The sequence below is a fragment of the Triturus cristatus genome, chromosome 2_2 (genome assembly GCF_964204655.1).
Source record: "Triturus cristatus chromosome 2_2, aTriCri1.1, whole genome shotgun sequence".
In the NCBI taxonomy this organism is placed as follows: Eukaryota; Metazoa; Chordata; class Amphibia; order Caudata; family Salamandridae; genus Triturus; species Triturus cristatus.
This window is the reverse complement of record NC_140582.1, coordinates 1,191,972,434-1,191,997,721: the sequence shown is the minus strand read 5'-3', so window position 1 is coordinate 1,191,997,721 and position 25,288 is coordinate 1,191,972,434. Positions and strand designations below refer to the sequence as shown.

The 25,288-nt window shown below is 50.0% G+C and overlaps 1 protein-coding gene across 1 annotated transcript in view; it reads right to left on the bottom strand.

The window, feature by feature from the left end:
- The window catches only part of LOC146863360 (uncharacterized), a 219,433-nt gene that overhangs the window by 2,035 nt on the left and 192,110 nt on the right, over positions 1–25,288 (bottom strand). Inside the window, exon 4 of the mRNA XM_085643360.1 lies at positions 88–275. Within this exon, the coding sequence (XP_085499486.1) occupies positions 88–275 (188 nt within the window). The remainder of the gene's footprint in view (positions 1–87; positions 276–25,288) is intronic.

Below are 25,288 nucleotides of genomic sequence, written 5' to 3'. Positions count from 1 at the left end.
GTTCCCAATGCAAGCGCCGAGATGCCCAAGGGTAATTTGAGCGCTATATAAGACCGCACATACATACATACATACATACATACATACATTGCCGCAGACGTGGTGGGGGGACGATGGGGTCCTGGGACCTGTTGCTCCCTGGCACACCAGATGGGCCGGCTTCGAGCTCATCGTCCAGGGAATGCTGGGAGTCAACATCCGAGAGTCCATGTACCGGGGGCGAGACAGGCTCTGCAGGTTGCTGGTGTTGTCCTCTGCAGTGAGTTCTTGGTCACCTGTGGATCAGATGGGAAATGGTCATTGTAGTGCACCCTGCAAGCTTTGTGTTAGCTGTGTGTCATTCACTTTTTGTACACTGCACAATTGACTGATCATCACATTGTTTTCTATGTGCACTCCTGTGCTTCCTGACGTGATGCAGTGGTACATGCATTACTTGTCCATGGTGTGAGGTGTCAAGGCATACCATGCGACCCATGCATAATTCATGATTACAGGGACCTGTTGCCATCTAGGGACTGGCACAACATGTTTTTCATTGAGGACTGTTTGTCTGACCTGGCAGGCGTCACATCTGGCCATGGACTGGCCATTGTCATCTCCTGCATACCTTTGTCCTGTCATGTTTATATCTTGATTTGTACCACCACACATGCTTTCGTATTTTTAGAATGGTCCTTGTTGCATTTGCCCCAGGGCGATGCACATGCCAATAGGTGCTGTTCATGATTGTGCCCAGACTTTCTTCTACATGTGCATTGGTGTGTCACACTTTGGTAGCTGGGACAGTTTCCTTAGCTTACCTGTGTGCACACTGTGCGTGGCAATGGGGTAGGTGTGCATGTTTGTGGAATGAGAGGGCTGGTGTTGTCATATGGCACCATTTCTTTTGTGATAAATGTGTGGGTCCATGTACTGGCTACTTACCTGTAATATGCTCACATTTCGCTTTGTTATGTGACACATCTGTGTGTGCGTAGAGGAGGCTTACATCCTGCTCAGTGGGGTCACAAGACAGAATAATATGTCTACCTACCTGTAATTTTGTTTGGTGTACTGCAATGGCTTCCAACTGCTTCTGGGTGGGGGAGTGCTCCATCCTGCTGAGGTGTGGGACAGGGGGCATAGTGGGAGTAGTGGTATAGGCCTCCCACCCCCAGACACCCTCCCAGGGAAGAGGGCTACTCACCTGTAAGTGTGTTTGGTGTACTGCAATGGCTCCCAACTGCTTCTGGGTGGGGGAGTGCCCCATCCTGCTCAGGTGTGGGACAGGGTGCATGGTGGGAGTAGTGATACAGGCCTCCCACCCCCAGATACCCTCCCAGTGCAGATGGCTACCTACCTGTAAGTTTGATGAGGGTAATGTAATGGCTGACACTTGCTTCTGGGTGGGGTGGGGGTAGGGCTCCATCCTGCTGAGCTGTGGGCCAGGGGGCATGGTGGGAGTAGTGCTACATGCCTCCCACCCCCCAGACACCCTCCCAGGGAAGATGGCTACCTGCCTGTAAATTTGTTCGGTGTACTGCAATGGTTCCCAACTGCTTCTGGGTGGGGGAGGGCTCCATCCTGCTCAGGTGTGGGACAGGGTGAATGGTGGGAGAAGTGGTACAGGCCTCCCACCCACAACACCCTCACTGTGAAGATGGCTACCTACCAGTAAGTTTGTTTGGTGTACTGCAATGGCTTCCAACTGCTTCTGGGTGGGGGAGTGCTCCATCCTGCTCAGGTGTGGGACAGGGTGCATGGTGGGAGTAGTGGTACAGGCCTCCCACCCACCAACACCCTCACTGTGAAGTTGGCTGCCTACCTGTAAGTTTGATGAGGGTAATGTAATGGCTGACACTTGCTTCTGGGTGGGGTGCGGGAAGGGCTCCATCTTGCTGATGCTGTGGGACAAGGGGGCCTGGTGGGATTTGTAGTGCTGTCTGCCGGTACACATGCCCCCATGGTAATGTTGGTAGCTACGTTTGGGGTGAATGGGAGTGGGTGAATGTTGGATCTGTGAGACATGTTTTTGTGAGTGTGTGGTGCAGATGGATGAGGTTTGTCCTAGGTGGTGTAGCTTTTTAGTTGTGCAAGGCAGTACATATCAGTGTGGTGGTAGTCATTTGTTTGTACTTACCAGCCTCCACTCCCCCGGCTACTCCTGTGAGACTCTCTGGATGCAATATGGCAAGCACCTTCTCCTCCCATGGTGTGAATTATTTTCCTCTGAGCCAGCTCACAATTCTTGCTTCTCCTCTCTTTGACAGCCCTCTTCAGATCATGCCACCGCTTCATGATCTCCTTTTTGGATCTTGGGGTGGTCCCTACTGCATTGACCCTTTGGACTATCCTTGCCCACATTTGTGTGCTTGTGGCTAATGGTGTCTGTTGGATCAGGCTACCAAACAGTTGTGATTCCACTCTGACTATCTCATCAACCATGACTGTCAACTCACTCTCAGTGAATTTGGGCATTTTCTGTGTTGCCATGGTGTGTGGTGTGCAAAGTGGTTGTGGGTGCAGGTGGGTGAGTGGTGGGTGTGGTTGTGATGTGCATGGTGTGTGATGTACAGGGGGTTAGTGGTGCAGGTGTGGAAGTGGTGGTGGTGCTGGTGAGCAGCCAAAATTTCGAAAATAAAATATCGAGATACACTAATATCGAGTTTTAAATATCGAAGGGACACAATATCGATGTCAAGAATATCGATGGACAGAATATCGACCCTAAGGAAAGTAATATCGATTTTTTTTATATCGATGTTAGTAATATCGAAGTTAGTAATATCGATATCAAATATAACGATGTTACTAATATCAATGTCACTAATATCGATATTTATAATATTGCTATGTATTTTATTATGTATTTAATATGTATGTGTTAATTATTTTTTGTTAAGGGTTCTATTGGTTTTAAAATATATGTATACAATTTTTATATGTTAATAATGGTTTTTTTAAGTTAATTTTGTGTTTTAGTACCGTAGCGGGTTGTGGGTTTATAGGGGAATAGGGTGGGAAGTAATTTAAATATATGAATTTAATTATACATTTTTGGGAATTATAAATTAATTTTAAATAATTTTTGCGTTTAAATTCTATAGCGGGTTGTGGGTTTATAGGGGAACAGGGTGGGAAGTAATTTAATTATATAAAATTAATTATAAAATTTTAGGAATTATAAATTAATTTTAAATGATTTTTGCGTTTTAATTCTGTAGCGGGTTGTGGGTTTATAGGGGATAAGGGTGGGAAGTAATTTAATTATATGAAATTAATTATACATTTGTAGGAATTATAAATTTATTTTAAATAAATTTTGCGTTTAAATTCTGTAGCGGGTTGTGGGTTTATAGGGGAATAGGGCGGGAAGTAATTTAATTGTAATTAAGTAATATTTTTATTTATTTATTGGTATTGATAATTATATTATTGTTAATTAAGTATTCATTGGTAATTAATTTTTATTAATTGGTAATTAGTTTTTATTAATTGATTAATTGATAATTATGTTAACTTTATTATTTTATTATTTGAGTGTTTTGTGCGTTTATAGGGGAATAGTGTTGGAAGTAATTGAAATCTAATTAAGTAATTATTAAATTTGTTGTTGGGTATTGATAATTAATTAATTGGAGATTAATTATTAATTGCTAAATATTTTAAATTATAATATTTTGGTTATGAAAAATAATTTATTGTTGATTAATAATCAATTGGTAATTAAATATGTTTAAATATTATTTATTGATATTTCTAATTAATATAGTAATAAGTCATTATTAATTGGTAATTAATGTATAATAATTATGATTTTGGTTATAAAAAATATGTAATTGTTTAATTTTTTTTATTGGTAATTAATGTTTGATAAATATTTTTTTGTATAAAATATGTAATTGTTCAATAATTTTTAATTGGTAATTAATAATCATTAATTATTATTGATTGGTATTAATAATTTATTGCTAATTAATTATTTATTGATAGTTATGTTTTTAATAAATATTGGTATTTGTAAGTAATTTTGAGTTATTTAATAATTAAATTATTAATTATTTTAAAGAATTATTTTATTTATAAGTATGTTATTTTTAACTTCTAAGCTATCCAACACTTTCCCTACTGTTGCACTCTCTGGAGTTAGAATAGTAATTTTTACCCCTTCGCAATCCAACACTTTCCCTACTGTTGCACTCTCTGGAGTTGGAGTAGTAATTTTTACCCCTACGCTATCCAACACTTTTCCTACTGTTGCACTCTCTGGAGTAGGAATTGTAATTTTTACCCCTACGCTATCCAACACTTTCCCTACTGTTGCACTCTCTGGAGTTGGAATAGTAATTTTTACCCCTACGCTATCCAACATTTTCCTTACTGTTGCACTCTCTGGAGTTGGAATAGTAATTTTTACCCCTACTCTATCCAACACTTTCCCTACTGTTGCACTCTCTGGAGTTGGAATAGTAATTTTTACCCTTACGTTATCCAACACTTTCCCTACTGTTGCACTGTATGGAGTGGGAATTGTAATTTTTACCCCTACGCCATCCAACATTTTCCCTATGGTTGCACTGTCTGGAGTGGGAATACTAATTTTTACCTCTACGCTGTCCAACACTTTCCCTACTGTTGCACTCTCTGGAGTTGGAATAGTAATTTTTAACTCTACCCTATCCAACATTTTCCCAACTGTTGCACTCTCTGGAGTGGGAATAGTAATTTTTACCCTGACGCTATCCAACACTTTCCATACTGTTGCACTCTCTGGAGTGGGAATAGTAATTTTTACCCCTACGCTATCCAACACTTTCCCTACTGTTGCACTGTTTGGAGTTGGAATAGTTAATTTTACCCCTACGCTATCCAACACTTTCCTTACTGTTGCAGTCCCTGGAGTCGGAATAGTAATTTATATCTCTACGTTATCCAACACTTTCTCTACTGTTACACTATCTGGAGTGGATATAGTAATTTTTTGATATCCGCTATCCAACATTTTCCTTTCTGTTGTTTTTTTTGGAGCTGGAGTAGTAGTTTTATTCTATCTGCTATTTAATATTTTTTTTATTATTTTAGCTAATGTAGTATATAATTAATTTTAACAATATTTAAATTAAATGTAATTATTTAATTTGTTATACATAATTATTTAAATTTTATTTATGTTATTGTTTTATGTGTGTAATGTTTTTGCAATTTTAAATATTTTTATATAATTTATAATTTATTAAAATAATTATTAAAACATTATTAAGTAAATATATATATTATATATTATATGTATATGTTTAATTAATTTTTTATTACATTAGTATTATTATGTTTATTTCAAATATATTATTAAACTAAAAAAAAACGATATTTATTACTAACGATATTTTTGACATCGATATTTAATTATCGATATTTTTGTACTTACCATGTTGTAGGTATTGGTGCCAATTACGATCCGGTAAAAAATTTCCCCGTACGACTCGTATCCTATCTTTTTACCGTACGAATCGTACAAGTGCCGTACAAACTGCCAATTACGATTCGCATGGGAAAAAGACCATACGAATCGCATTGGGAATCACTCCCCACACGTCCTCGGGTCGGAAAAAGTGTCCGACACGTCCTCGGACGAATCACCGTACAAATGTGAAAAGTGAAGTCCGACCGCGGAATCACGATCCATCCCGTGCGTCAGAAGTTACAACCGTATGGAAAAAACACCGTCCGCACCGAACACCCATAGCAACCATGGAGACATGTGCCCGCATACGCGCCGACCCCCCCCAGCCCCCGTACGTACGCGCTGACCCCCCCAGCCCCCATACGTACGCGCCGACCCCCCCCAGCCCCCGTATGTACGTGTTGAACCCCCATGTATGTACACCCGTGTACGTGTCGTACCCCCGTGTATGTACACCCGTGTACGTGTCCTACCCCCGTGTATGTACACCCGTGTACGTGTCCTACCCCCTGTGTAACTACACCCGTGTACATTAGAGTCGTACCCCCACCCGTGTATGTACATCCGTGTACGTGTCATACCCCTCCGTGTATGTACACCCCTGTACGTGTCGTACCCCCGTGTATGTACACCACTGTACGTGTCGTACCCCCGTGTATGTACACCCCTGTACGTGTCGTACCCCCACCCGTGTATGTACACCCGTGTACGTGTCGTACCCCCCGTGTATGTACACCCCTGTACGTGTCGTACCCCCGTGTATGTACACCCCTGTACGTGTCGTACCCCCACCCGTGTATGTACACCCCTGTACGTGTCGTACCCCCCGTGTATGTACACCCGTGTACGTGTCGTACCCCCCGTGTATGTACACCCCTGTACGTGTCGTACCCCCGTGTATGTACACCCCTGTACGTGTCGTACCCCCCGTGTATGTACACCCCTGTACGTGTCGTACCCCCACCCGTGTATGTGCACCCGTGTACGTGTCGTACCCCCGTGTATGTACACCCCTGTACGTGTCGTACCCCTCCGTGTATGTACACCCCTGTACGTGTCGTACCCCCCCTGTATGTACACCCGTGTACATTAGAGTCGTACCCCCACCCGTGTATGTACACCCGTGTATGTCAGAGTCGTACCCCCACCACAACATCCTAAGTATGGAGCACACCCGAAGCCCCAACATCACAACCGCATGTACGAGTCGTACCAAGCCACACACAAGGACAGCACTGTACAACAAAATGGCCCATGTACACCCCGTACACATGCTAAAAACGCACGTACACAACCAGGACAAACCAAAACAACACAAGAATACACCATTCGAATGGCGCAAAGCCACTAAACATGTCCAACAACCACTAAAACAACACATTCACTGACCTGCAACTGCCAAAAACAAACAGAGGCCCAAAACACCACCACTCCTTATAACACACCCACCCAAACTTCAAACACAGCCACACCCACCAATGGACCAATAAAAAGGGCCCACACACACAAACCATGAGCCTTTGCAACAGACTCACTGCTGCCAGACCCCACAGACAACCTACAGCACCAAACTAGAAGTTTTACCACACCTTACACTTGCACACCTTCACACAACCACCTTCACAAACACCCCCTCATCACATTCACACACACACCTGCACAACCACACCCACACACCCACAACCATCCACACCCCCCCCCCCATCCACACCCACACCCTTCACCATGCCCACTAACAAGAATCCAAAGTTCAGTAACCGAGAGTTGGAGGTCCTTGTCGATGAAATCCTCAGAGTCGAGCCACACCTCTTTGGAACATTGGTCAGACAGACCAGCATTTCAGCTAAAACAGCCATGTGGCAGACCATCGTCGATGCTGTGAATGCTGTTGCGGACACCAGAAGGAACAAGCAGGAATGCCAAGCCAGGTGGTACGATCTGCGGAGGAGGGTCCGAGCCAAGATGACGGATGAACACAACCAGGCCAACGTCACTGGAGGAGGGCCGTCCCGCAGACCCGTACACTACCATCCCTGGGAGGAGAGGGTGATGGCCATACTGCCGGTGGAGGCAGTCGAAGGATTAGGAGGACTCCGAGACCCGGGTGAGTACACAAACAACGCACCTCACATGGGGGGAACGTCATCCACAACCAAACTCACAAACAGGCACGCTACCACCCCAAGCTATCGCATGACTCAACCACACTCCATGAACACGCACATGCCACTGGCGCCACCATGCCCCATGCACCCAGCTGGACAATGTCAAGTCACAGGCCACAGAAGACACCAACACATGACACGGTAACCCGGATGGCGGGAGGGTGGGCCCAAAAAAACACATAGTGCAACTCAGAAGCAGACAACAATGCCCTCTGCCCATATGGCCTAGGTCACAGCCAGACAAACAGTGTGTCCCCACACAGGAAAGACTCGCCAGCAAATGGCGGACGCCTTGCATTAACACATGGGGGTGAAGGCACTGTTTTGCACATGACAGCAGCTAATGAACAGCCAACACTGTGAAAGAGTGGCAGCACACACCACCACAGCAGCAGTGCAGACACAGACACTACACCCAATGGGTGCCTGGAGATCAGAAACAAACGCACATCAACAAGCCAAGGGCCAGTCAAAGATCTGCTAACAGTGTGTGCCCAGGAAGCTGGGCTGAGGTGACAGAGGGTGACACACAGAGGGAGGGAGAGGGGGACAGAGAGGGAGGGAGAGGGGGACAGAGAGGGAGGGAGACACAGGAAGACGGACAGAGGGAGGAGGCTGACACACAGAGGGAGGGAGAGGGGGACAGAGAGGGAGGGAGAGGGGGACAGAGAGGGAGGGAGACACAGGAAGACGGACAGAGGGAGGAGGCTGACACACAGAGGGAGGGAGAGGGGGACAGAGAGGGAGGGAGACACAGGAAGACGGACAGAGGGAGGAGGCTGACACACAGAGGGAGGGAGAGGGGGACAGAGAGGGAGGGAGACACAGGAAGACGGACAGAAGGAGGAGGCTGACACACAGAGGGAGGGAGAGGGGGACAGAGAGGGAGGGAGACACAGGAAGACGGACAGAGGGAGGAGGCTGACACACAGAGGGAGGGAGAGGGGGACAGAGAGGGAGGGAGACACAGGGAGAGCAAATCAGCCATGTGGTGTGTGGGAATGTCTGCTCGTCAGCAGGTGGACTGCGTGCATGTAGACAAGGGTGGCCAGTGCCAGCACCCCCCCTCTCCTCCATGGCAAAACACAGGGCCATGTCACAACCTGTGCACGAGCACAACGACAGCTACCTGCATCATTGAAGTGTGTGGAACAACTTCATGTGCCCACGTACAGTGCAACACGGAAGGCGCCAATGCACGGATCGCCACACCTGCCCACTCCACTGCTGACTGCAGTCACACTTTACGCAGCAAGTAAGACTGTGCCACACATAGTTAAAGGCGCCAAAGCTGTGCCCAAGGGACACACCCATGCACAAGTGCACTGTGAGTGGAATGCAAGACAGATCCAAATTCCCAGAGGAAATGTTCCAACTTTGAAACTGATGAAACATGGATGTTGCATGGACCAAAATTAACATTGTCTCTCTCACACACAGGTCAACCTCGTGGTTCACCCCCCAACACTGGGGGGGAAGACTCACAGGACCCGGCTCTGCGGGAGGCCGATCCCACCGGCAGCGATGACTCTCACCACTCTGTGGACGACCCTGACCAACCAGGCCCCTCTGGTGTCCAACGACCTGCAGCACCTGCGTCAGGTACAACGGGTCCAACCACCACCCCCACTCCTGCCACATCCCAGGAGACACCCAGGATCCCTGCCCCACCACCACAAAGCAGCCAGGCTGGCCAGGAGGGACACGGTGTCCCGGGCACCCAGGAGGAGGCAGGCGACAACGCCAATGCCACCCCTCAGGGGTCCCGGAGACCCGATGTGCCCACAAGGGCAGGCCAGGTGCAAGTGGGCAGGGGTGGTGGGAGTGGAGGACGGCGGAGGCGCCAGCCTGACCAGTTGGCTGGGGATCCGGTGTATTCCATGTCCGAAACATCCTGGACACATACCGGCAGGACACCACGGGCATGGCCCAGGTTGTGTCCGTCCTCGAGGGGATCAAGACCCAGCAGGCCCAGCAACATGCGGAGCTACATGCCTGTCTACTGCAACACCAACGGAGGATGGAGGACAGACAGGCTGAGCTCGTGACGGTGTACACGGGAATTCACACTACACTCCGTCGGATGGCCGACAACATGGCCGACCCTCCCTGTGCCAGAAGGCGGAGAACATCACCACCCACAGGGAGGGAGCAGGAGGAGGAGGACGAAACATCCGATGGAGCATCCCAAACATCGTCACGGCCTGCTTCTGAGGGTCCCCGCAGGAGGGCGGGTCGTCCACGGAAAAGACCGCGAGGGTCGGCGCTACAGCACCATCTCCCAGGACACCTGGCCTGGCACCTGGCCCACTGGAGCAACAGCAGCACAGCAGCAAAAGACATTCTCTGCCACATGGCCTTGCTGGTCACTGTCTGACCAATGTTGACAAAGACTGTGGCATGGACTCTGAGGATTTCTAATGGCAAGGACACCAACTCCCCTACTGAACTTTGGATTCCAAACACCCGGAAAGCCCCTCATGTCATACCCCCCCCCCCTCCCCCACCACTAAAATAAAAAGTCACACCATGAAGAGAAGATGCCTGCTGGTTGCATTATTACCTTACATGTGTCTTGTAAAGTCTAAACATGCCTGAGTTCTCTTTTGACTTCAACCATCCACACCCTGTGGCCTGAGTCTGGCACAGGACACACGGGTCACAGTGTATTAGGCAAGATAGACATGGAGCACCATACACACCCGTGATGGGCCCAACCAGCTGAGGGGGTGGCCGCACAACCGTGCCGACAGACATATTGAGTACAGCAACAGTCATGCGCAGAGGTCAGGGATCATGTCCAGTGTCCTGGGGGGCACCCAGGTATGTGTAGACAGGTGGCAGAACCATGTCCTGCAAGCTTGAGTCCGGTGGATGCAGATAATGGGGGCCTGGCCAACGTTGGATGCATGGGGATGGCACATGTCACAATACCCACACAGTCATGGACATCATGCACAATACACAGTCTCATCCCACACACACAGCTTGCATCTTGCTACTCGACACATAGACACATAGCCACTATCAGGGAAAACCATGCCAGACATGCCGGATGCACCGTGGCAACACACCAGCATTGACTGAGAATAGGCACCTTGGAGGCATAGGGACACCTTTATTAGTCATGTATTCAGGATTGCAGAGGCAACTTGAAGTACACATGAACAGTTCATGTGGAGTAACATGTGGGTCCAACACTGGCACCCCCCTTCTGCAGCACAAATGCGTGATAGCCATGAAACTGGCACACAAGTGTCGGCTAACAGCTAAACACCCCCAGCTGCTCACGGAGAGCCTGCCATACACCATTGATCCGCTGATGTGGAAGTCCCACAGCATGTCAAGCCAATGCAAACCATATGTGTCCGAGGGCAGTGTTACACACATTGATGCCATCATCACAATCCACTATCCCATCACTGATGACTGTCAACAAGTCTGACCATCTATTCAGGTGTACCCAGCTGCATGTCATGTGTACCATGGTGATGCAACATGTCTGCAGAGGAACCAAACATCGACAGGGGCAGTGTGCATACATCGTGAACAACTGCCACACCCAATACACCCCTGATGCATCCCTTACCCTAAGGAGACTTCCAAACGTGTCCGTGCCTGTAACGCTGAGTCAGCACACGATGACGTGTCCATGAGGAATAGCAGTGCCACAACAATGCAATCAGCAGACGGCATGCGCAAGTACCTGGGGAAGAGAGACACACAAGAAGTCAGCCACAAAAAGCACAGCCACTTGCATGTGCATGTACTCGACACATGTATGGATGACAACATGCTAGGTCACAATTATGACTGGGGAAATACAACCATCACTGGCACCATCACTCCAGTGACACACCCACACACACCTCTGACTCACGTGCCATACATGCAGGTGGAGACACACATCACAACACATGCCACACGGGACCAATGCGTGCACACTCAGACACTGGTACTCACCACTAAGCAAAGAAGTCGCGTATGAGCCGAGTCCGGATGTCCTCTTGCGGCTCCACATCCTCCACATCACTAGCCCCATTGCCAAGCCCTTCGTCCTCCACGGGTGGATGGTCCTCGTCATCTTGATCCAGGATGAGTGGCACAGCTTTCTCAACTGCCATGTTGTGCAGCATGCAGCAGACCATGAAGATTTTGCAGACCTTCGCCGGGGCATATGGGAGTGCGCCGCCGGTCTTGTGTAGGCACCTGAATCGGCTCTTCAGGAGGCCAAACGTCCTCTCTATCACTCGCCTTGTCCGGCCATGGGCGGTGTTGTAGCGGAGCTGGGCCGGCGTGATGGGGTTGCGGAGAGGTGTGATCAGCCATGGCATGTTGGGATAGCCAGCGTCCCCTTCATGGAAAGCACATGGACATCGTTAGGACAGGAGAAGCGGTCGTGCTGGAAGTCTACGCAAAATACAGGACAGACAGACTGTACCCACCAACAACACATGCTCGTTCGTTGCGCAGCTGCGTCATCATTTCAGGCACCCTGCTACGCCTCATGATGTAGGCATCGTGTGCTGATCCTGGAAAACGAGCACAGACATGTGAAATCACCATGTTGGACAGACACACCACAAGGGCATTGATGGAGTGGTAGTGCTTGCGATTCCGGTACGCTACCTCCTGTGCCTGTGGTGGTACCAAAGCAACATGTGTCCCATCTATGGACCCAATGACATGGGGCATCCCTCCCAGGGCATAGAATCCACGCTTGACCCCAGTCAACATTTCAGGGGTAGGAAAATGGATGAAGTCATCCAGGTGAATCAACATGGCCTCTAGGAAATCATGCAGCACACGGCAGAACATGCTCTGGGACATGCCACCAACATGAGCTATGGTATTTTGAAAGGTACCCGTGGCTAGAAAATGTAGGGCTGCCATTACCTTCAGCTTGGGTGTCAGTGCCGTAGGATACCTGTGCAGCGGTTGCAGGTGTGGTGCCAGTCTCGCTGTCAAATCCAGAATCAACCGTTGGGGGAAGCGGTAGCACCGGATACAGTCATTCTCCCGCATGGCAGCCAAGTCCGGAATTGGTCGGGGAAGAGGCGGCGCTCTGCAGTAATTTGGAAGTGACAAGGAAGAGTGAGTGCACCACAACAACAATTAATTTGTACTGAGCACATGTTAATCTGTCTATACACATATGCTACATACGGAGTCAGGTATGTGCCACATGCCCTGGACACGTATGGCTGGCAGGTGACACTCCTACCAAGACCCAGCTGCACATGGAGATTGAGAACCTCCACATGCCATGGCATGGGATTAGCTGTGTCCCAGTGCAAGTGAACAGCCAGACGCAAGACAGGAGTGACATACACCCACACATCAGCAGAAGTAGGATGTCGATTGCAGAGACTGGTAGCGGAACACTAGAGCCACAGGTCACATGACATTACACTAGGACAGCCCACACACCTTGCCATGAAGGTGTACATGTCATGACTCACCACACATTCATAGAGAGGATGCAGACATGTCCTTGTTACGCTACTCCGTGTCCCATGCATACATACGCACCTCACATCCGATACCACATGTGGCATGGTGTGCGGAACAGTGTGCAATGTCAATCTACACACAGACACATGTTGGTTGCTGCAACAGCTGCAGCTTTTGAGGGTGCTCCAACATCAACCTAATGGGAACCCCCCACACATACATGACATAGTCACATCGTGCACCGTGGGTAGTGACAAGTCAGGTGTGGTAACCTCTGTACCGGGCATCAGGGGACACTTCCGTGTGTTGGTGTCCGTGCCATGCCAGTGTCGCTCATCCCAAGTGTGCAGTACGACATGCACACATGTCAAAGGAGTCAAGGGCATGCCTGGCACACATTGCACCGTCACACATTACATCTGTACACATCTCATCATACATCTGGTGCCTTTTCGACTCAGGAGTAATGTGCCACATCACAGCCTGTCACACCTGTGCCCCACACATGTAGTACTGCCCAGACAATGCCTTGATGTCCATCCATGGACAAGTATGTCAGCCCTATTCCTTCCTGTGTGCTGCCTGTCACCACTGTGATGTGTGAAAACCACCGTACTGCTTCTAAGAGGGCCTGTGTACATTTCCATATCACTATGGGAGTGCTGCCATATGTGTACCCATAGTGATGGTGAGCGTACAGGCATGTGTACGGTCAGTAAGTACGCATACGCAAGAACACCCATAGTGGTACGGCCCGTACACGCGTGTGTACGTTCACTATCACCATGGGTGTCCTCGCGTATGCGTACTCGTAGTGGTACGGCCCGTACACACGCCTGTACGTTCACTATCACTACGAGTACGCATACGCGAGGACACCCATAGTGATAGTGGACGTACAGGCGTGTGTACGGTCCGTACCACTATGGGTGTTCTCGCGTATGCGTACTCGTAGTGATAGTGGACGTACAGGCGTGTGTACGGTCCGTACCACTATGGGTGTTCTCGCGTATGCGTACTCGTAGTGATAGTGGACGTACAGGCGTGTGTACGGTCCGTACCACTATGGGTGTTCTCGCGTATGCGTACTCGTAGTGATAGTGAACGTACGCACGCGTGTACGGGCCGTTGCTATGCATTTGGGGTGCCCTAGGGGCCCGGAACGCACCGTACCTGCGGGTGAAGCTCAATTTTACATAGGGGACACATGAGGGACAAGTATTAAGGCCTACATGCATGCTGGTTGTCATGGAGACCAAGTTTTAAGTTTGAATTTGTTCTGGAAGGTGCACAGCAGAAGTCAGTTGGAATGAATCTACTTTGTTGCAATGTGTTTGTGGGGTTGACATCATGCTGAAGAAAAAAACACAATAAGAACCCACTGACTGTGCTAGGTTTGAAGGGATTGGAGGAAACATAGGATGCAAAGGTGAGTGACCAATCACTCTGTACTCCTGTGCATGAAACAGGCCAGCAAGGCAGATATAAGGCAGCCAGGTCCCATGAGGGAGCACTTGCCTGCACATATTTCGATTCTACCACACTGCTGCTGCTCCTGCCTCCCTGGAACCATGTCAATGTCTGTGGAGAGGTCACAGCCATTCACACTGGAGGAGAACCTGGCATTGCTGGATGTGATCCTCCCACAGTACCCCCTGCTGTATGGGCAACCAGGGTATCAGGTGAGTGCAGAGCTACTAGCACAGACTGTGTCCCTTTTTTTGTGACTGTGACTTCTGCCATTGTGTCCAGGTGTGACACACATGCTATGTACTTGTTCATCCTCACAGGTAGGCGCCTCTGCCAAGGAGCAGATCTGGCTGACCGCCGTCAGTGCCGTGAGGAGTGCGGATGGTCGGAAGCGGCGCCTGTCCCAGGTGAGGAAACGCTGGCAGGATATCCGGTGCTGGATGCGGAGGATCGCACGGGTCCTGCTGGGGGACTCACCTGAGAGCCATAAGAACCGCGGGCGCCGCCGTCTCTCCCACATCCACAAGCGTGTGCTGGCGGTGGTCTTTCCAGACTTGGACAGGCGCTTACAGGAGATGCAGCAGCAGGAAGGGGGTAGGTACATGTGTGTTTGTTGTGTTTCACCAGCATTTGTAAGTGCACTGTTCCATAGATGCACTGCCAGGGTTTAATGGTGCTGTGCAGATCCTGTTACCCACAGTATTGCAGTGCTCTCCTGCCTCCCTTCCCCTCCTTGCAATGTGTTCCCTGGTCTGTGTGGAGTCACTCCGTCACAAGGTTATGTAGCCTGGCACCTTCTCCACGTGTACAATGCCTGCAGCATCATGTGTGGGGGTGGTGTGTAACAGGTTTTGGGACCTTGCCTGTGCCCTGTCCAGTTCTGGTCTTGTGGGTTCCATGTCAGTTGGCACTAATGCTGAGTCCAGACATGGGAGTTAGTCTCTCAAGTGTGAGGCCTTACAGCACGCATGTCCTATGTGGTGGCCTGTGACATGATGTGCATGAGTGTGCGGTACGCATAGTGCGGGGATGGTAGCGTGTGTTGCAGTCATTCCCATTCAGGAGCATGGAGTTGTGTGGCCACTACTGTCCCCAGGGGCATATTTTCCTAGGTATCATGTGTGTAATCCGAATATGTTGACAATCTCTGTGTCTACAGCATAGGTTGTGCTCTGTGCCATTGTCCCCTGGCCAAATGTATTTTGACGTGAAATGTAGTACAAGTGTCCACTGTACAGACTGACCTGATTTTCCTTGTTCATACTCACGGTGGACATTGCCTGTGTGTCTTGTTACAATCATCTGATGATGCCCATTTGTACATAAATATTTGGACAGGCGCACTTTGGGTATTTTGTGTGCAACCTTGATTTGTTGCATCCCATGTGTATTTCACCCAGACTAAGGGATGTAAGTGCTTCCTGTGTCTCCAAATAATAGTCTCATGTAGGGGGTGGGTGGTGCGGGCATGGCCTTCATGTCACAACCTGATATCTCCTTGCTAGGACTGGCTAGTGTGTGATGTTTGTCTGGACATGCACTCAAGGTGCAGTGGGCCAGTCATGGTGGGCATGTTTTCAGTATAACCTATGCTGCATGTGCGTCTTGTTCCTGGATATGGTTCCTGCTCATCCCTATTTCCTGCCACGCTGTGTGGTGCAGATGCAGTGCTGGATTGTCCCCAGGGCCTTGCTCCTCAGTCAAAATTCCATTCCATCTCATTTGCTATTGTGTCATGCTCTCCATAGATTTTCGGTGGCATGGTGGGTCAAACAACTGTGTCTTGCATGCCCTACATATGTACCTTGTTTTGTAGATGTAACTCTTCTTTTGTTTCAGGCTATGCACTGTGACCTATGTAGATTGGACTCATGTGACATATGTATACAGGTGTATGATTAATTTCTGTCTCTTCACCCTGCCCACAGCATCATCAGGGGACACGGAGGGAGACATGGGCACAGACGGAGCAGAGGGACCGAGCACCAGTGCTAGCGGTGACATCGGGGCTGGCACATCAAGTGGGACTGAGGCGGAGGAGAGTGAAGCCGGGGACCTGTCGACTGGCACAACAGAGTATGAAGCTGACGGGTCCGAGGATGATCTCTCCGAGTGGGCGGCGGCTGCACCAGCAGCTGACAGCGGCACTACATCTCGCCCCGCCCCCTCCATTGCCATCAGCCGCCTCCCACTTGCTCGTGTCCCTTCCCAACGTGCCCGGTCACCACATGTCTCCTTCCTGCCAGGCACCGCACCCCCTGCCCCTGTCTCCACTGCTGCCGCCAATGCCGAGTCTGTGGACATCCAGCGGCAGTTGCAGGTTGGTCAGGCTGCGATCCTTAATGTCCTCCATGGCCACAGCCAAGTGCTCCACAACATGGAGGCATACTTGGAGGGCATTCATTCATCGCAGGCTGACCAACGCAGCTTGCTGAGGTCGATAGACTCGACACTGACTGCAGCAGTGGGTCTCCTGCAGCGCTACGTCCCACCCCCTACCCCTGCCCCATCCACACTTCCCACTCCCATGCCTGTCCCACGTACACCCAGATGTCAGCATGCGCCCACCACAACACACACAGGCACCACACCAGCAGGGAAGGTCCACCACACACCTCCTGACACGCACACACAGGGTGAAGTAGGCACACCCACTGGGTCGGGGGGCAAACTTGTGACACGCAGCCAGAGTGGGAGTCCGCATTCCACGCAATCCACTCCCTCCAAATCCCCTCCCCTCAGCTCTCCTGGCCACATCTCCCCCAAAGACTCCTTCATAGCCGCTCTGTCCCTGAGCCCCACAGTGACGCCACCACGCAAGCGGTCAAGGAAGTCCTCGGTCAGGGTGGTTGATTCCCCCCCCCTGTCTACACCCTCCCCCAGTGGCGCTGCGACCCATCCCTCTGACCCCCCCCCCCCTCTTTGGGGCCTGTGGTTCCTTCGGGTGCAGGGGATTCCCTGGCGGACCTTGCTGAGGTGTGCAGCGAGCTCCTGGCCTCCACCTTTGGCCCTGCCCCACCCCCTGTGGTGGAGTCCTCCATCCCTGCACCCACGACGCCTACCCTTCACCCTCCTGTCCCTGCGGTGCCTGTTTCTTCCCCCCCACATGATGCCCTCACCCCTGTGGAAGACGACGGAATGTAACTGTGCAGGCAAGCTAGGGGACACGCATCCCACTGTGTCCTCCATCCAGCTGTGACTTCTGGACTGCCCTATGGGCTTTGTGAATATTGAACTTTCTACGAACATACAATTTGGGATCATGCTGATTAAAGCCATTTTTGTTTCCTTTGAACACTACTGCTTTTCTGATATTGCTGTTGGTGGGGCTGCTACATGATTTTGGGTGGTGATCATGTGTTGGTTGTGTGGGAAATGTAGTAGTGTGCTGGTCATAGGGGGGACCCTGGGATCTGTGTGCCATCACACGGTGTTAGCTAGGTTTCTGTGTTCATGTAAGCAGTTGCTGCATGGTGAAATTGTCCAAAGGTGTATTCCTTCCTCTGTGTACCCTGACATCTTCCCTGCAGGGTGTTCCCAATATTTTGCACAGAGCTGTGTGTACATTAGCTTGGTGTGTGACGGACTCCTTCTACTTGCACATGCATGCTGAGCGATGTCTCCACCTGCATCATTCGTGGCATTCTTGGTAGTCATTGTACTTGTGTATGTGGACTATTAACATGACTTCATGTGTACATGTTTTCTTTTCTGCGCTATGCATGCGTATACTCCCAGCCTCGCACACATGTGGTACATGTACTGCAGGGTCTTTGTGCACCTGACTGAAATTTGTGGGCATGGTATCTGTGGCTACTCCACCCTTTGCGTTTCATGGGCACTGCTGTGAGTGTTAGGCACACACCCCTCCTGCCTCTGGGCACTGCTGGGAGGACTCTGCACACACCCTCCTGTCTCTGGGCACTGCTGGGAGGACTCTGCACACACCCCTCCTGTCTCTGGGCACTGCTGGGAGTGATAGGCACCCACCCCTCCTGCCTCTGGGCACTGCTGGGAGGACTCTGCACACACCCCTCCTGACTCTGGGCACTGCTGGGAGGACTCTGCACACACCCCTCCTGACTCTGGGCACTGCTGGGAGGCCTCTGCACACACCCCTCCGGTCTCTGGGCACTGCTGGGAGTGATAGGCACCCACCCCTCCTGTCTCTGGGCACTGCTGGGAGGACTCTGCACACACCCCTCCTGACTCTGGGCACTGCTGGGAGGACTCTGCACACACCCCTCCTGACTCTGGGCACTGCTGGGAGGCCTCTGCACACACCCCTCCTGTCTCTGGGAACTGCTGGGAGTGATAGGCACCCACCCCTCCTGCCTCTGGGCACTGCTGGGAGTGATAGGCACCCACCCCTCCTGTCTCTGGGCACTGCTGGGAGGACTCTGCACACACCCCTCCTGACTCTGGGCACTGCTGGGAGGACTCTGCACACACCCCTCCTGACTCTGGGCACTGCTGGGAGGCCTCTGCACACACCCCTCCTGTCTCTGGGCACTGCTGGGAGTGATAGGCACCCACCCCTCCTGCCTCTGGGCACTGCTGGGAGTGATAGGCACACACCCCTCCTGACTCTGGGCACTGCTGGGAGGCCTCTGCACACACCCCTCCTGTCTCTGGGCACTGCTGGGAGGACTCTGCACACACCCCTCCTGACTCTGGGCACTGCTGGGAGGACTCTGCACACACCCCTCCTGACTCTGGGCACTGCTGGGAGGCCTCTGCACACACCCCTCCTGTCTCTGGGCACTGCTGGGAGTGATAGGCACCCACCCCTCCTGACTCTGGGCACTGCTGGGAGGCCTCTGCACACACCCCTCCTGTCTCTGGGCACTGCTGGGAGTGATAGGCACCCACCCCTCCTGCCTCTGGGCACTGCTGGGAGGACTCTGCACACACCCCTCCTGACTCTGGGCACTGCTGGGAGGACTCTGCACACACCCCTCCTGACTCTGGGCACTGCTGGGAGGCCTCTGCACACACCCCTCCTGTCTCTGGGCACTGCTGGGAGTGATAGGCACCCACCCCTCCTGTCTCTGGGCACTGCTGGGAGGACTCTGCACACACCCCTCCTGACTCTGGGCACTGCTGGGAGGCCTCCGCACACACCCCTCCTGCCTCTGGGCACTGCTGGGAGGACTCTGCACACACCCCTCCTGACTCTGGGCACTGCTGGGAGGACTCTGCACACACCCCTCCTGACTCTGGGCACTGCTGGGAGGCCTCTGCACACACCCCTCCTGTCTCTGGGCACTGCTGGGAGTGATTGGCACACACCCCTCCTATTTAACAATATGTACGCTTAGTCCATACACGTGTGTGGGTTCGCTCCATGGGGGTACGGGTCGTACTTACACTGTTGGGGTGGGGGTACGCTCCATATGTCTGCGGGTGAGGGTACGGGTCGTACTTACACTGTTGGGGTGGAGGTACGCTCCATATGTATGCGGGTGGGGGTACGGGTCGTACTTACACTGTTGGGGTGGGGGTTACGCTCCATACGTCCGCGGGTGAGGGTACGGGTCGTAGTTACACTGTTGGGGTGGAGGTACGCTCCATACGTACGCGGGTGGGGGTACGGGTCGTACTTACACTGTTGGGGTGGGGGGTACGCTCCATACGTCCGCGGGTGAGGGTACGGGTCGTACTTACACTGTTGGGGTGGGGGTTACGCTCCATATGTCCGCGGGTGAGGGTACGGGTCGTAGTTACACTGTTGGGGTGGGGGTTACGCTCCATACGTCCGCGGGTGAGGGTACGGGTCGTAGTTACACTGTTGGGGTGGGGGTACGCTCCATACGTCCGCGGGTGAGGGTACGGGTCATACTTACACTGTTGGGGTGGAGGTACGCTCCATACGTACGCGGGTGGGGGTACGGGTCGTACTTACACTGTACTTACCCCCGTATGTACGGTGCGGACCCCCAGCGCTATGTGCTGGGGGTCTGCACCGTACATACGGGGGTGGGGGTACGCTCCGTACATACGGGGGGCTGGGGGGTACGCTCCGTACATACGGGGGGCTGGGGGGTACACTCCGTACATACGGGGGTGGGGGTATGCTCCGTACATATGGGGGGCTGGGGGGTACGCTCCATACATACGGGGGGCTGGGGGTACACTCTGTACATACGGGGGGCTGGGGGGTACGCTCCGTACATACGGGGTGCTGGGGGTATGGCGCGTATACACGGGGGGGGGCTGGGGGGGTGTTCGGCGCGTACCGGGCACCTGTTTGGACGTCTCCATGGTTGCTATGGGAGTTCGCTCCGGACGGTCTTTTTTCCATACAGTTGTACAATCGGACGGATGGAACGGATCGTACTTGCGCATTCGGACTTCAGTTTTCCCATTTGTACGTAAAAATGTCCGGGGACGTGTCGGAGACTTTTCCCGACCCGAGTACGTGTGGAGGAATTTTCCCAATGCGATTCGTATGGACTTTTTCCCATACGAATCGTACTTGCCAGTTTGTACGGGACTTGTACGATTCGGTCGGAAAAAATTCCAGATACGATTCGTACGGGGAATATTTTTCCAGGATCGGAATCGGCCCCTCAGTGTTTGTTATACTACAAAGTAAGCTACTTACTAAGAAGTGTAAACTTACTCAATAGTGTAAGTTTTGGGCCAGCTTTGTGAAGCTGTCCCAAAGAGAGAAACAAGAACAATAAAAAGCATCAGGGAACGTGGGGGCATTCCCAGTGTATATGAGCAACTTTCTAGAATACAGTGACCATCCTGATGGCCTCCACCCATGGAGTGTGAAGAGGGGCAGGTCTAGCCTGCTGGAGTACTAAGGCCTGTCCTTAAATAGAGGAACATGAGTGAAGGAACAGAGAGGAGAAGTCTGGAGAAAAGGGATGAACATGTGGTGTCAGGGAGCAGCAGAAGGGAGAGCAGGATGCATGCATGTTAATAACAAGTAGCAGAATGTCATAGATGTTTAGCATTAAGAGCACTTTTGTCTCCTAGGATCAATGCCTTCTACCTCGCCTTTATTCTCCCAACTGGATCTTCCTTTTTCCCCCTCTTTCTATTGATCTATAATTCCCGGTTTTTCATCCACGACCCCAGTATTCCTTGTGTATAAACACTGGGTTATTTATATGCCAATTTTACAGATTACTTCTAGCCGTCTCTCACCATTCTCATTTACTTTCTTTCTCCACATTTTACACTCCTACAATCGTCCCTCCCCTCCAAGATGGCCGCTGTAGTTCCTACCACAACCACGGCATCAGACGTGCATGCGCAACACCTTATATTACGATCGGTGTCATTCCACTACACCGGAATTCAAGTCCTTCACGCTCACTGGGTGCGCTCCGATTACTACATCTCTGTGGAGCTGTAGCTGCAATTCCTGAGAATATGCACATCCTTGCAGTAAGATTCCTGCTTACCCCATGTCACCTTCCCCACCTCCGCCCACCGCATGGCCTCCTAACATTGAGCTCATTCCGTTTTGTAGGTTTTGTCGCTCTGAAGAACCAGAACCTTTTGGACCTGGCGGCGCAGGGTACGCCCTCTGTCTCCGGAGTTCACCTGCTTCGCTACACAGAGACACGGGACACTCTGTCGGCGTTAGAAGATTGGATTTATTTAGCTGCAGCTAGTACAGTTATCCTAGAAGTACACAAAGTAGGTTCTCAGGAGACTGCCACTTCACTCTGTGGCGCATCAGATTAAATACTATACTATCAATAATTATTAACGAGATACACTCCCGAAGCATATAAGGAAATAGCCAATAGGGAAGGTTGGAAAACAAAGCGGAACCAATAAGAAAGGTTCGAAAACAGAAATATCAGATGACTCGAAGAGACCTCTCCTCCAACTGTGTTTGTCACCCCACCCTCGAACTAATTCATTAACAGATTATAACTAACTTGCAGGTGGTGAGATACGTTTGTGTGTATTGGAGGACAGTCGTGATGGCAACACAAAATGGCGGTGGGTCACAAAATGGTGGGTCGATTCGATCGTGATCGAAAATCGAAGTTCCTCAGACCCTCCTTTTGCCAGAACTCAGGCAAGATAGACTCACGTTAATCTGAGTCCACGTCAATAGCCATGAGGTCATCGAGCTGTTGCTGTAACTTCATTCTTATGTTTTCCGTTACTTTTGGCTTGGGTTTTGGGATGCACATAGTAGCACAAAGATCACAGATAGCGGGACCACAGTGCATACAAAGGCAGCAAGAAAATACAATGGTCAAGATTATTCCAAGGAATGTCAATGTTTTCCAACCCCATTTGGACAGTAGTCCCCAAAACCATTCCGTTAAAGACCAATCTCCTTCGTCCTGATGAATAGACTCGGAGATTATGTGCAACTTGGAGATAGCTTGGTATACTGTCAGAGCGTCATTAGGAATGAAAATACAGCAACTTGACCCGATCAATTTACACACTCCACCACGATCGGCAAGAATAAAGTCTAAGGTAACTCGATTTTGTAAGGTCATAAGACGATCCGCCTGTAGTTCTGCCGTGATATTACTTAAGGCTCCTACAGTGATGTCTATTGTAGTCTCTACGACACGGACCAGTTGCCTTATATTTCTGCTGTTAGCCATTGGACCCAAGAAGGGAAGAAAACCTTTAAGGAAATCTCTCCCCTCTTGTCCCGCTGTGTATTTTGAATCAATAATTCCTCTGCCGAAACGGGTTCGGTGATAATTGGCAGAAGCAGTGTAAGTAGGAGGAAGAAGAAAGGCTATATAGCAAGTACCAGAGAAACCCGTTGGTAACCAAGTATAAGCTCTATCATAGCAGATGAAATAGGTGCCTTGAGACGGCACTAGAGGAGGCGAGTTTTGAGAGGAATAAATGTACGTGTAAGAGCAGTTACTCTTTTGTGCAGTGTCAGAAGAGCGATCGTTTATCTGTAAACAGAAGTTACCTTGATGCGGTATAGTCCAGATTGGCGAGGACTTTTCCTTTCCCTCTTTACTATTAAGACTCGACATATATTGGGTGACGTTCCAATTGGTGTATGCTTTCCTTTCGTCGATGGAAATTTTGCTGTTCTCCATGATTTTAGCCATAACTACCATACCCTTAATCAAAGAACTATGACTAAAATCCGGATAATTAATTTGTGAAGTAACAGACCGTCTGAATTTGCTTTGATAAGCATTGGAGAAAATGACGAAGAATGCCCAAGCAGAACCCTCATAAGAAAAAGGAAGAACTAGATATGGCATTCCTTTCTCGGTGGTATGTGGCATAAGACCACATACCCAACAATCAGTTGTGTTAACCACTAATTGATGCTGGTGTAATAGTTGGATAAAGGAATTGTTGTAATACTCGGTTCTTCTGACAAGTTCATGTGAAGGAAGAGTATGAAAGAGGTGTGGAGAGATAGTAGAAGAAGGCAAAGAGGAAGAAGGGGAGGTATTTCTTGGCTGCAACACATAAATTATCCAACCAATAATCCCCAAAACAATACATAATGATATGAAAACATATAAAGTTATACTAAAACGACTGTACATTATTTTACAGGGTGCTTTCTTCACTCCATCTCTTCTTTCTTTATTACTTAGTGTAGTTTCCATCTTACTAGTGGATGCTCACGGCAATCTTCCTCAATCACTGAAGTCACGATGCTCTACCGTCCTATGACACTAAAGATCCTGCAGACCTATTGTCACTACTCAGGTCGTGACCTAGACTCCTACCGTGACCCTGCAACCGAAACAGAACACTACACAAGGGAGAAGAAAGTCTCAAATGTTCTTTTGTCTGGGCCTGAGATTATAGTGTTCCTTCCCCGGAACACTCTGATTTTGAAACAATGTTCTTGGTTCAGTCGTATCCAAGCGACGATGCGATGGAATTGCTTCCTGTAAAATGTCGTCGTCCTCTTTCTCAGACAGTGTCCCATTCAGGTGTGCATCGCTAAAGGGTACAAATCGTGGAACTGTTTCGCCTTCACAGTCACCAACCCCTCTACGAACCCACTGATCAAAAGGCAAAGGCAAAGGTACTTTCTTGCAATGCACACCGTGAATCCAATTTTTCTTTCCTTCAACTTTGACGGCTGTTCTTGTGGTTAGCAACACCACTCGAGGCTCCCGCCACCTGGGCTGCAGATTATTAGACTTTTGAAAATTCTTCACACAGACCCAGTCACCTGGTCGGATGGAATGACCTGGGACTGTGGAGGCCTCCGGCAGAGCACTCTGAACCTGTTGATGAAGAACACGCAATTTAGTTGTAAGGTCGTGCAGATAGTCAATCAACATTGGATAGGGCAAGTCTGAGAATTTCTTAGGGCGAGGTATTCCCCATACGTTGGCTGGACGGCCAAATACCACTTCGTAAGGGCTGAGTCCCAAACGAGAGTGTACTGCAGTTCTGGTGGATAGCAGAGCTAACGGCAAAGCATCAGGCCAATTAAGTCCCGTACTTGCTTGAACCTTTGCTAATTTCAACTTCAAAGTTCCATTGTAACATTCTACTAAACACGCTGATTTTGGATGATTTGCCGGGTGGAACTTTTGCTTGATTCCAAGACCTGCACAAACTTTCTGCATGACTTGGCCAACAAATTTGCTCCCATTGTCACTCCAGACAATGCGCGGCAAACCAAACCTGGGGAAGAACTCTTTTAGTAGGATTTTAGCTGTAGATAAAGCTGTATTATCTTTCAATGGGTATGCTTCTATCCATCTCGAAAAGGCACATATTACCACCAGAACATATTTGAGGTTGTTGCATCGATCCA